General features: G+C 37.9%; 1 protein-coding gene across 8 annotated transcripts in view; it reads left to right on the top strand.

Annotated features, from left to right (window-relative positions):
- Positions 1-16,175, top strand: part of LOC108251676 (suppressor of tumorigenicity 7 protein homolog) — a 113,631-nt gene that overhangs the window by 35,404 nt on the left and 62,052 nt on the right. For 5 of the 8 annotated variants that reach the window (XM_037978397.1, XM_037978395.1, XM_037978401.1 and 2 more), the window contains one exon: positions 3,063-3,098. The exons of 1 other annotated variant lie outside the window; for it this stretch is intronic. In XM_037978397.1, coding sequence (XP_037834325.1) covers positions 3,077-3,098 — 22 coding nt within the window. In that variant the 5' untranslated portion in view covers positions 3,063-3,076. Of the gene's footprint in view, positions 1-3,062; positions 3,099-14,356; positions 14,710-16,175 lie in introns of those variants that run through there. 2 more of the 8 variants (XM_037978400.1, XM_037978399.1) reach the window with 2 other exon arrangements.

The following is a 16,175-nucleotide window of genomic DNA, read 5'->3' as shown; positions in this document are numbered from 1 at the left end:
AAAAATAACAAATTACTAAAAATCCTTACAAAAACAATAGGGTTCCCTGCTCCGCTGGGAGCAGGCGAACGGCCATGCCTTGCATTGGCCGCCCGCTTGCTTCCGCGGGCTTGGAACCCTAACTAGAACTGCAAGCAGTTATCAACGGGTTACCTCTTTGTAGCGCCCCCTAGTGTTGGATCAAGCTGAAAATGGAAAGAAATGTTTTTTTGGGCTTTAGGCACCCCTGGTATGAAAACTATCTCTAAACTTCAAACTGTTTTTAAGTTACGCTCAATAAAGTTTTTTTGGGGGGGGAAATTTTTTTGTTTACGCATAATTCATAAACTGAGCATTTTTTTGAAAATCTGTTGTAGTTTTTTGGTTAGCCAGTCGTGCTGTCATACCATGTGAAGTTTCACTTCAATTGGCTTCGAGCCTCGGGAGGAGTTAACGAAAGTAGGTTACACATATTTTGCAAGTTTTCTACTAATTAGCATAATTAAATTTTTTTTTCAAGTCCTACGTAAAAAGGCATGGTTCACAGAACACATCAGAGTAGAGATACCGTGCGCACAACGATTTGTTGTGAAAGAATTTGCATAAAGACATTTTTTACTGTAACAGCGCCACCTAGAGGTCAAATTTTGCAACTGGACATCATGAGAATTATTTTTTCAATTTCTCATAAAGAATGTGTTCGATCCAGTAACATAGAAATTAAAGAATAATATTCCACATGTAGGCATGGTCATTGGAGAATATTTTGGGATTTTTTGGAAGAGGTATGGATTTTTTATGAATATTTATTTTGCTCGCTGTGGCATGAAATTACAGTTAACATTTTTTTTTACTGAAACAGCATTGAAACTAGGGACATGGACATAAATGCATATTATTACAGATGTAGACTTGATCATCTGAGAATATTTTGGTATTTTTCAAATGAATATTGACTTTTTTATGAATTTATTTCTTTGGCTCTTTGTGTTATCAAAAGACAGTTAGCTTTTCCTTTCCGAGCTTTCTTCACAGATTATACCATGGCGTCTTACAAAGCGCCTTTGAGTACACACCATCCTGGCGAGTTTCGCCTCGGGCCGCTCGCCGAGAGAAGCGGCGAAGCCACGCCGGCGAGACGTTGGGATCCGAGCGCGTGGATAGGGGCGGAGCATGGAGGCTTGGAATCCCTTGATAACTGCTTGCAGTTCTAGTTTTATTTTACTTTTTTAATAATTCTGTTGGACCAAAATTTAAAAGCAGTGACTGATTTTCATTAGTTTAAAATATTTTTTTTATTTTACTACTTTTCTAAGTTTTGAGTTATTTTACATTCCCTCGTGGGTTTTTTCTCCTTTTTTCTCCAAAACAATTTAAACAGATTTATTTGTCCTGATGTGTACATCACAAAGATTTGACAGACTTTTTTCCATTAACTACCTGTGTCTGTTAGCAAAATATGTACCACTGAATGTATTTTAATGAAACTAACTCTCAGAAACTAATCATTGGGAAATAGTCCTTAGGATAATCAAAAACTATCATAACTAAAATTTAGTGTGGTAGTAGCTAAGCATCATCCCCAACTTATACTGTGCTCTACACATTGCATGGTATATCTAAAAAAATATTGTTAAATGTTTCATGAAGTATTGGACAGATTTTAGTGAAACTGTCAGAAAATAATCATTGAATGAACGTCTACAACTGATTAACTTTTGGAGTCAACCAAATTCAAGATGGCTGCCACAGCTAATCAACCCTAGCCAACAGAAGACTAGCATTACTATGATATTCCTATAACGCAATCAATTTTACTGTTAATGAGCAAAGCTTTTGCTTTTGTTGTAGCTGAGAGGCATAACATCAGGGTTTCCCCCAGCATTTTATTAGCCTGGCCGGTCGCCAGGCTTTGGTGACCCGGCCGCCAGGCTTTGGTGACTCGGCCGCCAGGCTAAGCTCCGCTTGTTTATTATAAATACATAATTTTTGATTCCCAGCTTAGGTTTAATGGATTGCTGATTTGATGAAGGACAGATTTGTAAAATGATGTGTTCTGGTAACAGCAAGCAGCCCAGTGGTGTCCAATCCTCTGCTTCAAACTCATTTCAATTAGTTGAACTAACATGCTAAAGCCCCCCCACATACACACACAGCTTCCTCTTGTTACATGAGGGCTTGTTAGTCTGTTCCTCTTCATCACCATCCCAACCCCCCTCTTTTTCCTTCGTCACTCTCTCTGGTTGCCCTCTCATCCTGTCTTCACTAGTCATTCTCACTGTGTTATTTTCAATATTTCTTTTATTTGTTCACATTTCTCCCCCTTTTTCTCTCCATCCTTCTCCTCATCTCCCTCCTACCATCTTTTTATCCAGCAGTTGTCAGTGTCTTTCCAGATGCCCTCCTTCCACTCACACACACGCACGCCACTGTCCTGATGTCACTTACTGCTTGTACAGCTATTGTCTTATAGTGGCCGCAGTGGCAGCAGCGCCTCCAGATTTTTTTAGTTTTTCACTTCCCCCCTTTCCCTCCTTTCTCCCCTTGGAAAGACTTGCTACATTCCCCCCACCCCACCCCCCACCTTTTCTCTCTGTCTTCGTTGGTAATTTTTACAGTGGAATGAGAAAAGAGGGAGCGACAGAGCAGTGAAGATGAGAAGGAGGATGTAGGCTGCAGAAAGCGGACAGATGCAGTAGCTAGCCATAGCCACATCTCCCGGTCTGGATTTGGACATTTTTTTTGTTTTGTTTTGTTTTCCATTATTCCAAAGGATTTCTTCTTGTTTTTATGTTGACTTAGTCTCAGAAAGAGTTGAGACAGCCTCCTGGACTCGCGCTCAGAGGAGAGCTTTTAAAGCAGCGAAGGGGCAGCAGAGCCGGGGCATCTGGCCGTCTGGGAGGCAGCGACAGCCGACTGGCTACATTGTGTTGCTTTGATGACCCCCGCTGTGTAGCTGCCTGCTCATCAACAACCTACCCTCTCTCTCTCTCTCTCTCTTTTTCTCTCTCTCTTTCCCCCTCCCTCCCCCCGTCTCTCCTCTCTTTCCTCCTTCTCCTCCTCTTCCTCTCTGTCCATCACAGATCCTGGCCCAGCCATGTTCGGCACAGAGTCCTCATGTAAGTATCATCCCCATCATCCCGTCTCGTATCTGTTTGTTTCTGCGTGTTTCTGTGCCTTCAAGTGTATGAGTATGTTTTCTTAGAGAGAGCGATGGAAAAAGGGGAATTACTAGATTTCCTCTGTTCCTTCGTCTCTCCTGTTTTCTTCCTGTTTTGCCTCCATGGTTGCTGGTGGCAGATTGCATGGAGCGAAATCTGGGATCTACCATTTTAACACGGAGGGTCGGTACAACAAGCTAGCGGGTCACGCTGAGCATTCTGCCTTCCAGGCATTCTCTCACTTAGTATTTCTCTCTGTCTGTGTGTGCATATGCATTCACCTCCTATCTATGTCCAGAAATCTTGAGTGTTTATGTTTTGGCTGAATATAGTCATGTCTTTGTGCATCTTTATGTGATCAGAAGATGGATGCTTTTGCCTATATTGCATTTTTTCCAGAAGCAGCAGCTAGTATCTTCTTTTACCAGCTCAGTCAGATTGCTGTATTATTTCAGATGTTTCTTAAGCTAATGTAGCTCACTCATGATGGGATGTTGATGGGGGAGGATGTAGCCTCTTGAGTTTGTGTTCATCTTTAAGCCGATATTTTCAGCCTCACATGAAAACCTTTCACTTCGATCAATACCCCGATTGCTCACTCCACTCTCTGCTCCATGTTTCATGGAAGTCTGGGCTGATCTTATCGATTCTGTCATGGCTGCACAGTTGGAGCTGAAAGTATCCTATTTTTTTGACGTCAGATCAGAGGTCGTGTGCACCCCAGCAACAGCACACGCTGCGATGTGTTAGCATGCTGCCTCTTAGTCTAATGAAAAGCTGTCAGTGGATAACTCAAGCTTTGTGACATGTATGGCTAAGACAATGACAACAAGGGTTCGGAAAGTGCAATATAGTTCAGTTCATACCTTATCGAAGCCTCAGCAAGGCTGGGATTAGGAATGCTTGCCAAATTTAGGGTCATTTGAGGGTCAGAAATTATGCGTTTATCAAGTCATTTTTAACAGTAATGACACCTTTTTATTTTCAGTTTTCAGGTGTGTGATCTTTATGTGATCTAATAAAACGGTTTAAGGGGTTTATGTAAATATCTCACGCTCAAAATGCACATTTAAGGGTAACATTAAACATTAAGATTGTTTTTATGGGACTTAAAAATGCTAGTCTTTATATGTTGGTAGTTTTATTTTTGTTATAACCAGAAAAAAACCAGTTCAGTTCAGACTCAAGATTGCTTCTAATTTGAAATCCTTTGAAATAAAAAAAATTGTTCTAACTGAGCTTTACTTTTGAGAGGAGTTGGATATTTGATGATTTAATCAAAGGTAAATATAAGGAGACTAATGCAGTGGAAAACCAATATGAACTCTTTGTCAAAGACTGTGTAAAAAAGGACAGGCTATGACTGTTTTTGTTGGTGGTCTATTTAAACTAGATCGTACTTTGACTGCCAACTACATCGTTTTCAGCCAAATTTGTTAGTGTAAATTTAGTTTTTAATTTTACTTGTGTTTTTAGCTTTTCATTTGCATAAACCAACTTAGAGTAAAGATTTAAAGATTCCCCTAGAGAAAAACATAATGTCTGTTCCTGGACCATTCACACAGATGTCACACATTAAATCAGTGATTAATAATTTCAGAGGTTATTTTGCCACTAAATTCTTTTTTGGCTGCCAACTGAGACAGATAGGTAACAACGTATTTAGGCCTACACTCATATTTACTTTCAAACATGTCTTGTCCAGCTACTTGAAAGACTACTTCACTGAAGCTCTGTAAATCAGAGAGATTGATGCTGTAAACTGTGTTGTCAGTGTTTTCCTTAGGGTTTTAAGTGAATTTCCTTGGTTTTCTTCTTGTGTTACAGTCTTTTGTTACAACTCTTTTTGCTGCCAGAAAGCAATTCAGAACATGTTACACCCTAACCAAAAACTGAAGCAGAACATCAAATGCTGCACAGAGCAGAAAAGTAGAATAAAAACAATAATTTTTGGAAAAAAAATTAATGTGATGATTGCAGAAATGTGTCCTGGATGAATAACATATTTCACAGTTTAGCCAAGCAAAGAGATCTCTCGCTGACTCTGCTGTGTTCACTAATGATGTAACAATTAATTAAAGTTTCAGCACATCCTTAAAACTTTCCAGAGGCACTGTTTCTGCTCAAGGAAAATCTGGAAAACTGAAAACTGAAAACTTTCACAGTATAGATTTATAATGACCCAAAACATTTAGGCAAGCACAGTAAGAGCTCTGTAAGAGAAAAGTTTTAAGTTTAAAAGAATCGTTTGACCTAAACCTACTTGTGCAAGCTTCCTCCACTATTAAAGACAAAATAATGGAAAAATTAGGCAACTTGACTTTTTTTTCCCACCTGAATTTAAACGTTGAGCTGGTCCGTATGTTTACATCATAGCAGTCCAACTTTTTTTTTAAAGGTAACGTTCTGCTCATAAAGTTTCAAAGTCCCTCACATCTTGCCTCTGCTGATGTGTTTTCATGTTAAAGAGTTTGCTGAAGTGATAAGCTAATGTCAGCTCGGTCCCCTCTATTTTGATATGACTTATTGGCTGTCGGTTTGTCACAGTTTCTTGAAGCCCCTGTCTGTGATAGGCCCACAAGCTGCAGCTTCCCCCACTTTTATGCAAAAATATTTTTTGCGAAAATTGCCTTTGCCATACAATGTACTGTTACTATTCTTGATTATTGTATGGGGTTTTCCAAACTTGCTGGAGGAATAGAGTAAAAGTAATGAAAATGGAAAAATAATGGACAAATAATAATAAAGATACTTCAGTGCTTATTCATTGACATCCTTAGTAGGACTTTTTTTTCAGCAAAGAAAAGAGTGTAGGGGTTTAAACAACAGTCATGACCAGGGGTGGAAATTAAAAATTTTGTCCACCAGCCATAGTGGCTGGTGGACAAAGTTTTTTACCAGCCAGTCAAATATTTTACCAGCCACTATTTTTTGTTGTGACAAAATGTTATTTTATATGATGATGATGATCGAGGTGGGTGGAAGCAGTTGTGGTGCCCTACAAGCTGAACAACACCTCTTTCTGGACACTGCATGGAAATAATTAGATTTTTCTTATTTTATTTTAAACCATTAAAAGATGCATATCTGTACATAAAAAATTCAGACAAGTGAAATTTATTTCTGTGGAGTGTTTTGGAAGTATTTTTTTGTGCTTTTGTAAGTTTTTTTATGTAAGTTGTAATGTTTTTCAGACACTTTCTGCTTTTAATGCATAGATCTATTTGTGCTACCCGCTTATATTTAACAGGTAGGATATTCTGATGAAGGAAGTGATTTTTGTGGTTTTAGAAAGGTTTTCTTTGTGGATATAAATTGTTCCAATGCTATGCTAAGCATAACTCCAAAGCTTCCACTTCAGTATCCAATGATATTTAATATTAACACGAACCGCTATAGTTTTCGGTTTGTAAACATGACGGTAGCAGTTTTTGACGGGTAGCACCGACCGTTAGACATAGCTGCTTAGCTGTGCTACGGTAGGAAAATCTGACGAGGAAGCACAGATCGTCAGAACACTGGCCATAGGCGCGAACGCACACTGACCGACGTCATTGATTTAGTTTTAAAAAACGTTGTTTAACTTTGGGTTCTTACTTCGACTACTCTTGAAAAACATTTTTGTTGTCTGACTGCCACCCGCTTAACTCCTGAAATGTTCCGTCACATTGCTAATGCTACTCCTCAAATTGGTTCTTCTTCTTCTTCTTGATTTTTATTGGTGGTTGGTAAACAACTGAAGGAATCAATACCGCCACCAACTGGTAAAGAGTGTCTTCTAAACTTTTCTCCTTCTTGCATTTAGCAGCAACTCGAGCACATTGCTGCCCCCTATATATCAAGAGGACAAATAACACCTTTTCTGTTGAAATTGCCAACCCGCCACAGTGGTGTGTGTGTTGATCAAATTCACACGCCACTTCAAATATTTACCCGCATTTGGCCAGTGGCGGGTGCTAATTTTCACCCCTGGTCATTACCCTTTAGAAATATATTTTTTAGTTTTTGAGGAGTAATCTTTATGTAAACTTAAAGATGCACCATGAACTCTCACAGTTTAACACACAAGTTGGTGTAGAGTTCAGATTTTACAAGATGCACAGTAAACGCACAAAGATTGGATGTGCGATTCTGCAGTTTGTTTTCTAAGTGCAGAAAACAGTTTTAGCACAGGGACTGTTGAACCGTGTCTCTTGTTTATTTATGTGTAAACTGACTCAGACAAAGTTGGTTAACATGCCCAACTCACAATTGTGGTCAGGATGTAAATGACGTTCTGCCTTTTGTCATCCTTTTTCTGTTTTGGCCTGTGAGGGTAATAGGAGGAAGAAGTGATGATGGTTCAGTGGAGCTACAATAAATTTATACTTGATTTAAAGAAAGGTCAGCACTTGTAGTTTACTAGGTGGCACGCCATTTTATTTCTGCCAGGATGTTGTTGTTTTTTTTTTATGTCATGTCAACTTGATCATCAGTGCACAAAAAGTAGTGACAGTTAGTGAAAGAGGGGAGGTGAATTACTAAAAACCTTGTTGGTACAATAAGAAAGTTAAATAAATGCACCACTTGGCCAGTTCTGCAGCCTTTAGGTTATTGATTTTCTGATGTGAAATTCCCTTAGAGGAGCAGAAATCTCAGTATCATTTATGTAACCTGAAGGGGCCGACAATGACATGGTACTTTTTTGTTACCGTTGGTGTCAGTGTAATGACTTTTAGATGCCATCTTGCAGAACTCTGCTGTGACTGCAGATAACTACAACTTTTTGTTGTTGTGCTCCTAAAGTAGCTTGAACTATCCTCCTGTGTTTTATTTGCAATACAAAGCGATAGGTTAACAGCACATTTAATGCAAACATTTAGTTGATAAATGACTTACTATGGTGTGGAGAACCACAGAGCATGCAAAGTCACAACTTTCTTTTGATTTCCCACATGTGCTGTTTGTAGGAATACAAAATAAGCCAAAGAGCTATTGTCCCATAAAAGGTATTCACCCCTTGGATGTTATTTTATGCATTTTTCTATTTTCCTTATAAAAAATTTTTTGTTCATTGTCAAAATGAAACCAAATTCCTACAATTAATGCAACTTAAATGAAAATATGTTATGTAAAATAAGTGACTGGATAAATATTCACCCCCTGACATTAGTATTTAATATAGCACTTTTGCTTCTATCTAAGCAATCTCAGCAATGAGTCGTGTGGATAAGTCTCAGTCAGTCTTGCACATCTGGACACTGGAAGTTAATTTTGTTCTTTAGGGAAACCGCTTAAACTGTCAGGTTGTGTCGGGATTGGGCATGAACAGCCCTTTTCAAGTCAAGCCACAAATTCTCTTTTGGATTAAAGTCTGGGATTTGATTGGGCTACTCCGTAACATTCATCTTGTTGTCTTTACTGTCGAGCTTTCTCTGTATTCTTCAAATCATTGCTTTGCTGGGAAAAGAAAATCTCCCAAGCCATAGTTCTTTTTCAGACAGCATCAGATTGTCCTTCAGGATTTCCCTATATTTTGCCGCATTTATCTTTACAAGTCTTCCAGGGTTGGCTGTCAAAGTGGTGGGTTTGTGGTGATGTGCAATATTTGATTTCCGCCAAACAGTGACTTTTCTGATAGTCAAAAAGCTCAAATTTGGTCTCATCAGACCATAGAACTATTTTCTACTTGACCATGGAGTCTTTCACATGCCATTTGACAAACTCTAGTGTAGATTTAATCTGAGTTTTCTTCAACAGAGTCTTTTTCTTTGCCACTCTCTCATGAATCTCAGGCTGGTCAACAACCTGATAAACAGCTGTTGTAGCTCAGTCTCTCCCATCTCACCTGCCCATATTCAACTCACAGGGTCACCACGAGCTGGTGCCGGTCTCCATCAGTCAGCTGGACGAGAGGCGTAGAAGGCAGCACAGTGGTGCAGTGGTTAGCACTGTCAACTCACCAATTCGTACTTTGCATTTTCTAAGCTGTTTATGCGTGAGTTTTTGCCAGGTACTTAATTTTTTTCCCCACAATACAAAAACGTACATGTTAGGTTAATTGGCAATTCTAAATTTTCTCCAGATGCGAGTGTCAAAGGTTCTCAGTGTGGCCCTGAGATAGACTAGAGATCTGTTTGAGGTGTTCCACTCCCCATCACCTCGTCTGTTGACTGCTTGACATCAGAATGTTGGAACAAATAAAGTCAGTTTGGTTTCCTGTGAAGCGTGATGCTATAAAAAAACATTTATTAAGGAACATTTGTTATTTGTGACCATGTTTAAAGTTTTATTTGACTGCAGTACTGTATGGGATATATGTTCAGTCAGCTAGCATATTTCTGATGAATCCATGAAGTTATCAGGAGTGATTAAATATTGTGATTAATCATTGGAGACTGATATTGGTATGGAGGAACTTTAGCACACTATTTGCTCCAGTGTTGCTTCAGTTCACTGAAGTGCAAGTGTTCATTTACACACCTGAGGTCCCATCTCAGTTTTTTATTTGGGTAGAAGATGGTTTATTTTTCCTGGTCATTGCAACAGCTTAATGTTTTTTATTTTCTGTTGTAGATTTGCTGCTGTATTTCAGATATTTGTTCTGTTGCATGAGCTTATTTCAGCCCAGAGTCTCATGTCAGAGACAGATGGCCTGACATTTGCCTTTTGGATGCTTTGTCATAGTTATTTTTATAATTATTTGAACTCAATACCTGCACAGTGCCCAGATTCGGTGGCTGCAAAAACAAGCCCCAATCATCAGCCCTCCACCCCTATGCTGACTGTTGGTATGGGGTGTTTCTGTTGATGTCTTGTGAATGGGTTTTCTGCAAACATTGTTCTGTGCATTATAATAAAATTTCTCCACTTTGGTCTTTTTGTTCTAAAGGACTTTTTTTTTCCTGAAGTTTTGTGGTTGTTCAGATGCAGCTTTGCAAATCTAAAACTAAAGCATTTTTTCAAGACTTCTACCAAAAAACAGAACTTGTTTGGTCTTTGTCAACTGTTCTGTCATGAACTTCAATGATTAACATGCTATCTGAGGACTGTTGAGCATTTATTTATTTGTTTGTTTAGCTAGCTAACAATTTCTCTCAGCACTTCATAAATCAGACTTTAAAGAGAAGTTCCTGCAATGTTCACTCTTTTTGGCTTTTCAGATTTTATTTTATTCTCTAATTTTGGGTCATGAAAGAGCAAGTGAGGATCCTTAAATAATCTTTAAAATTACATGTAAAACAGGATACCTAATGTGATAATTTCACCATTACAAATGTACAATATACATGAATTAATAAAAACTGTAATATACAGTATTAAAGACTGATTGGGTTGTTGCTCAGCATTTGTTTAATAATCAGAAAGGTTAGTTAATTTAAATCAATCAATCAATCAAATTTTATTTGTATAGCACATTTCAGCAGCAAGGCATTTCAAGGTGCTTTACATAATTTAAAAACAGCACGTGACAATGAATAAACAGTAAGAAAGAGAAAAACATCAAAGACATCAAAAACCCTGCACTCTGACATCATTTAGGGTCAGAAGCCTCTACCACTGTTTTTCTGTGGGGCAGAAGCTAAAACTTCTCCTCTTTTTTTGGCTGTAAAGAAGCCTTTTTCAGTTTATCTGTACTTTTCCCCTGTTGTTTCCTAACCTATAGTAATATCATTATTAACCTTACTTTTACCTTGGAGTCCATAAAAAATTTCAGGGAAGCTGGGCACATAGTTTTTTTACAGGTCTCCACTAAATATAGTTATTTAAACCAAGGGAAATACAACTGGAAAATGTTAAGCTTGTCAGAGGATTGTTTTGCATTAGCCTTATTAAGCCTTATTCCTATCACTGCGACATCATGGACTTAATCATTGGTGATAGTGGGGATTTTATTAGAAGATGAATTCTTGGTGTTATCTATTTCCATTCAAGATCACATATTTCATCTCAGTGATGAACTGTTAATGGTCTCTGAAGGCAGGCAACCCTGTATTTAGTCTTGTATTTGTTCCCCTGCTGGTGCACAAGAATACAATTAGGTGCTTACTGAAGATGGCCATTTGATGAAAGCTTTCTGATGGCAACCAGCTGTCTCTGTTGCTGTGGAAACCCTTGTAAGAACTGCAACCACCAGAGTGCTTGGGTTTCTGTGGTAACTGCTGACTTCTGCTATTTTTGTCTCTTTATCTCATAGAGCTGGAGGTTGAGTAAGCCAAAAATGAGGCTTAATATAGATAAAGGTTCTAGAGTAAAGCACTTTGTCCCTTGTCCTTTGAAAGTCACTAATGTATTCTCTTTGATCATGACCTGTGTCACTGGTTCAACACCCAACCGATTCAGAAATATCCCACTGTAAGCTCAGATACTATGTCAAAGAAAGAGCAGGAACTTTATAAGAAAGAAAACTTGGTTTGAATTTGAAATAATGTGCTGTTGCACAATGACTTCTGGGAAAGATGAGTTCAATTACCACTTTGCTGAGATTGAATTGGCTCTTTTGAGAAAGAAAACAAAAAAATTAGCTCTAACAAACTGTTGATGCTGCATAGTTTGTTAAAGCATCCTTATTACTATTTACCTGGTGTTCTTCTATTTTCGTCATGATTTTTCATTCACTACTCCTCCAGCAGCTTTGGAAAAACCTACAAAAATGGCATCAAAATAAGCGGCTTTGTCAGGAATAGTGTGTTTTGACTTTGGTAGCAGTATGTCATGTAGTGTGGACGAAATTTGCAGAAAATTTGAAAATTTTCTACTTGAGCAATGGGATTTTAAAGAAACAAATGAGAAAACCCAGCCCTCTTTGTAGTCCTGTAACTTGGGCATTTTTCCCATTAGAAACATCACTGAAAGTTTAAACAGGTCAGGAGATGTTGGACTTAGTGTCTGAACTGATGTATTTTACACTTCTTTGCACAATCATTGTTCGTTTTATGAATTTAAAGATTTTATCTCAGAATGTTAAAGTTCAAGTAAGATGATGTTACACTTGGAAACACTTATTTCCACAGTCTTAACACTTCTAATACAATTTCTCAATTAAAACAGGTATTTTGGAGTTTCTAAGTTGTCATTTTAACTTTAACTCCTACATAAATTATTGTAGACACAGTTATGTGTGTGATGACCAAATGTTTTTGCCCCTTTTGAGGCTTACTTTCTAGTCTGTGTTTCTGCCTGTGTTTTGCTTTAAGGGTGCTGCCAGGGAGTGACAGACACAGATGTGTGATTTTGATCTCAGTTCTCCCTGCAGCGTGACATCACCACCACACACTGTGCTGTCACGGATTCCCAGTGATAGTCCAAAGACCCCAATGTTGTACTGAAGCAGAATGGGTAACATAAAAAACTCATCTGTCAAATGAAAGCTAACAATCAAAATGCAGACAAGTTGTTGTGCACATGAATGTACACAAAGGTTTGTTACAAATTGACATTAATTTGTATGGATTTCTTAAAGAAAAAGAGCCAAAATTGAGCTGGCAGAGAGCTGTTCAGCACAGAAACAAATGACTTGTAAAACTGTGGGAGCCTTCAGATCACAATCTCATGTAGCCTGTATTTCACTACTGGTGTGTGTGTGTGTGTGTGTGTATGTATTTTTTTCTACTTCTTTTTAAATAATTCTGTTTACTTTAAGTGGTAACTTGATGAGTAAGCCCTACACAGTATCAACAGCACCCATTAATAGCTATGTGGCAATCGAGCTCGTAGACTCCACCCACCTCGCCTGTACTGGAGCATGTTGAGTAATATAACAGAAACAGCATCATCAGTGAAAACTCGCAAACACAAATAGCTCTACTGTCTTATTACCCGGCTTTACAGGTGCAGGGGGCACTGATGACAAATCCATTCTTATCGAGGCGCACCCACAGTTCAAGAAGCTCGCCAGACACCCTCCATAGTTTTCGCTAAACAAACGGGAGAGTCCTTTGATGCCACAAAAGTAGAAATGATAACCGTCCAATGACTTGTGTGCTTTCTAAGATTAGTGTATAAAGTTCCAAGTAGTTGACAGGGTAATTGTAAGAAAACATTTGGCTACTTTCTACCTGCTGCCTATTTCTAGCACTTACTTGGGATTAAATGTGAATAGAGTAAGACATCAAAAGGTTATCATAAATCTGCAAAGCAATGCTGTCTGAATGTAATATTTTTCATTTTTGCTCAATATTTTGTCAAGCTCCTGGTTAAGATATAGTTTTGATATTTCTTGTTTGTTTTCTACCAAGTAGTGTATTGAACATGCATGGAAATCTGTGACCAAAACAAACACATGCATTGTGGTGGTCTGTGTAGTTTTTGTAGTTTGGGTCTATGTTTATACATCAAAACATTAGCATTTTGTCATTTTAGGTTTATTACAAAAGTAAGTTCCAGATTACTGTTGAGCTTCAGATAAGAAAGTTGATGCAGGCCTATGTAGGAATTTTGGAGAATAGCTGTGTTAGTACCCTTCAACTTTTTATAAAGACTATTTTAGGGTTATAATAGCTTTATCTCACTACTGGGTAATATTGGTGCTTGTGCCTTTTTAAACAGGAGTTTGGTGCAGTTGGTTAAAGCCACTACACAATGACTCTTGTTGGTGAATGTTAAAGGAAGCACAGTGATAATTGAATCAGTTTGGCAGCATCACAGGGATGAAATCATTGTATTTGTCATCATTGTGTTGGAACAAAGACGTAGAACTCCAGCTAATCTTTTCAGCCTTTTAATTTCCCTGAGCCTTCATCATTGCTCAACTCCATTGTCATAGAATAAAGAAAGGAAGTGTCTTAATTCCAGAGGGGCATTAGATCTGATAAATTGATCAAATGGCATTTTTATTGTTGGCTGCAATCAAATAATAATGCTTTATACTCCCCCTGTAAGTGCTTTTGAGAGCTGCAGAGCAAACTATTTAACCCTTCATTTTCTCTGATCCTGATCAGTGGCTGTATTAATAAAAGCATGGAGTAAAATATGTGGAGCAATATCAGTACTTAAACTAGGTTTAGTTGTGATAAGTAGAAATATCTCTAACATTTTTCTCTAAAAAATTTTCTGTATCCGTAAATCTGCACTCATGTATTTTTCCTTGAGGTCATTTAGAGGTTGTCATGGTTACCTTTGTGGGAAGAGACTAAGATGTGCCCCACCCCCACTCCACTTCATTAAAATCCTTGTTATTGATTGGCTGGACTGGTATCTACAGACCACCCCCACTGTATGTATTCTACTGGGTTATTAGAGGGAGAGAGGGACAGCACCGACATACAATTGAACTATCCCACTGTCTCTCACTCACTCACTCACTCACTCACATACACACACACACACACTCACTCACATACACACACACACGCACCCACACACACACACAGCCAGTTAATAAGAGAGAGTTAAGAAGAAGAAAACGAGACATAACCAGAGGCCCTCACCATTAAATGTGCTCTATAATATCTTCTGTCTAGGTGTTGTATGCTGGTGGAAGTATGCAGTTTTCATTTCTAGTGACAAAGACAGGCACAATTTGACTTTAGCTTTGATTCTTTTCTTGCCCCTGTTGGTAGCTCTGGCCAATGGTTCAGTGGAATGGAGGGTAAGTACTGTGTTTTAATTTTTTAATCTGCAGCTGACAGGCTGTGTGTTGTAAGAGATTTTCAGGCAGTTATTTCTGATCTTTTACTTTGCAAATGGCCTTTAGATTGTGTACAGCAGGTGCTTCTGTACATTGTGCATTGATATCCATGAAGTGGACAGTTTGCCCAGTGTGTGGGACAAGGCCTGCTGATTCAGAGTTTTTGTCTGTGTTTGGTGTTTGTGTGTGTGTAGTAGCTGGTTTCCTAATGTTTTAGTTGTGTGTGTGTGTATGCGCGCATGTGTGTGTGTGAGGGAGATACACCAGCTGTTGCTGATATGTGTTTACATAGAGCCTTGTTGAGCAGAGCTAGATTAAGCTTTGTATTTATCTTGCGCTGATGCCTTGTGTGCTGTTTTCACTGTTTACTTTTGCTCTCCGAGGTTATTAAAATTAATCAAAAGTAAAGAAAATAAATAATTCTGTCTCCTCTTATTTCCTTGCTTTTGCTGTTGCTTTGAGTTAAAATGAACCCATTTTATTTCAGTCAAAGCAGCTTTCCCTAATAAATGAGTAATTTTAGTTAATTTATCTTAGTTTATTTATTTTAAATACAACAATCACTTCACAGACCTTCACAGTAAATAACCCAAAAAGAAATGAACTGAAGCAAAAGTTCACTTCTATCTACTATATCTAACACAAAGAGCTGAAAAACACATTTGGTAGCCTCTTGCTCTCACAGTTAGACCTAATTCTGTCCACATCCAGCTGACCCATCTTATCATTAAAACACACCCAGAACCTCAGACTTAATGAAGCCCCTCATAACAAACAGTGTTTTACCTCATGTGGGCCAGTTTCCAAAAATCTACATAACCAACAAAGACAAAAATTTAAAAATATTCTTTATTGAATTCCTCATTGTTTCAAAAACAAAACAGTTCACATAATCCTTCAGTTTAAAATTTCACATCTTACAAAAATGTGCATTGCTCTATTTTAAACCAGATTCATAATACTTTCTATAACTTTTATTTTTTATTTTTATTTTTTTGGCACATTTATCAAACACAATCAATATTTTTTTTACTATCTTAAATAAAAAATGGCTACAGACAGGAAGACTAGTATTCACAACATTAAATTACTTTCGTTTTTTATTTTTATGCCATTTGTAAATTTGAAACGTAAAATGTTGTACTTAATCGGCACACAAAATTTGGGAAAGGTTTTTTCCATTGCAATGTTTTCTTGACATTAAAAACTCACTTCAGATAGGTCTCAGAAGATTCAGATTCAGAAGATTTAGCTTGGATTGTATTAAAAATGCCACTTTAGTCATGTAAAGCCCAATTCTGGGTGACTTGTTTAGACACAAAATGTTGTCTACTATGAAGTATGCCTGAGCTATAAAGCCTCAAACATTTTTTTCTTCCTTTTTTCTACTCGTTTCACTAAAATACTAGTGTTGTGTATATAGAAAT

Source organism: Kryptolebias marmoratus, linkage group LG11 (assembly GCF_001649575.2).
Source record: "Kryptolebias marmoratus isolate JLee-2015 linkage group LG11, ASM164957v2, whole genome shotgun sequence".
Taxonomy (NCBI): Eukaryota; Metazoa; Chordata; class Actinopteri; order Cyprinodontiformes; family Rivulidae; genus Kryptolebias; species Kryptolebias marmoratus.
This window is presented reverse-complemented; position numbering and strand designations above follow the sequence as displayed.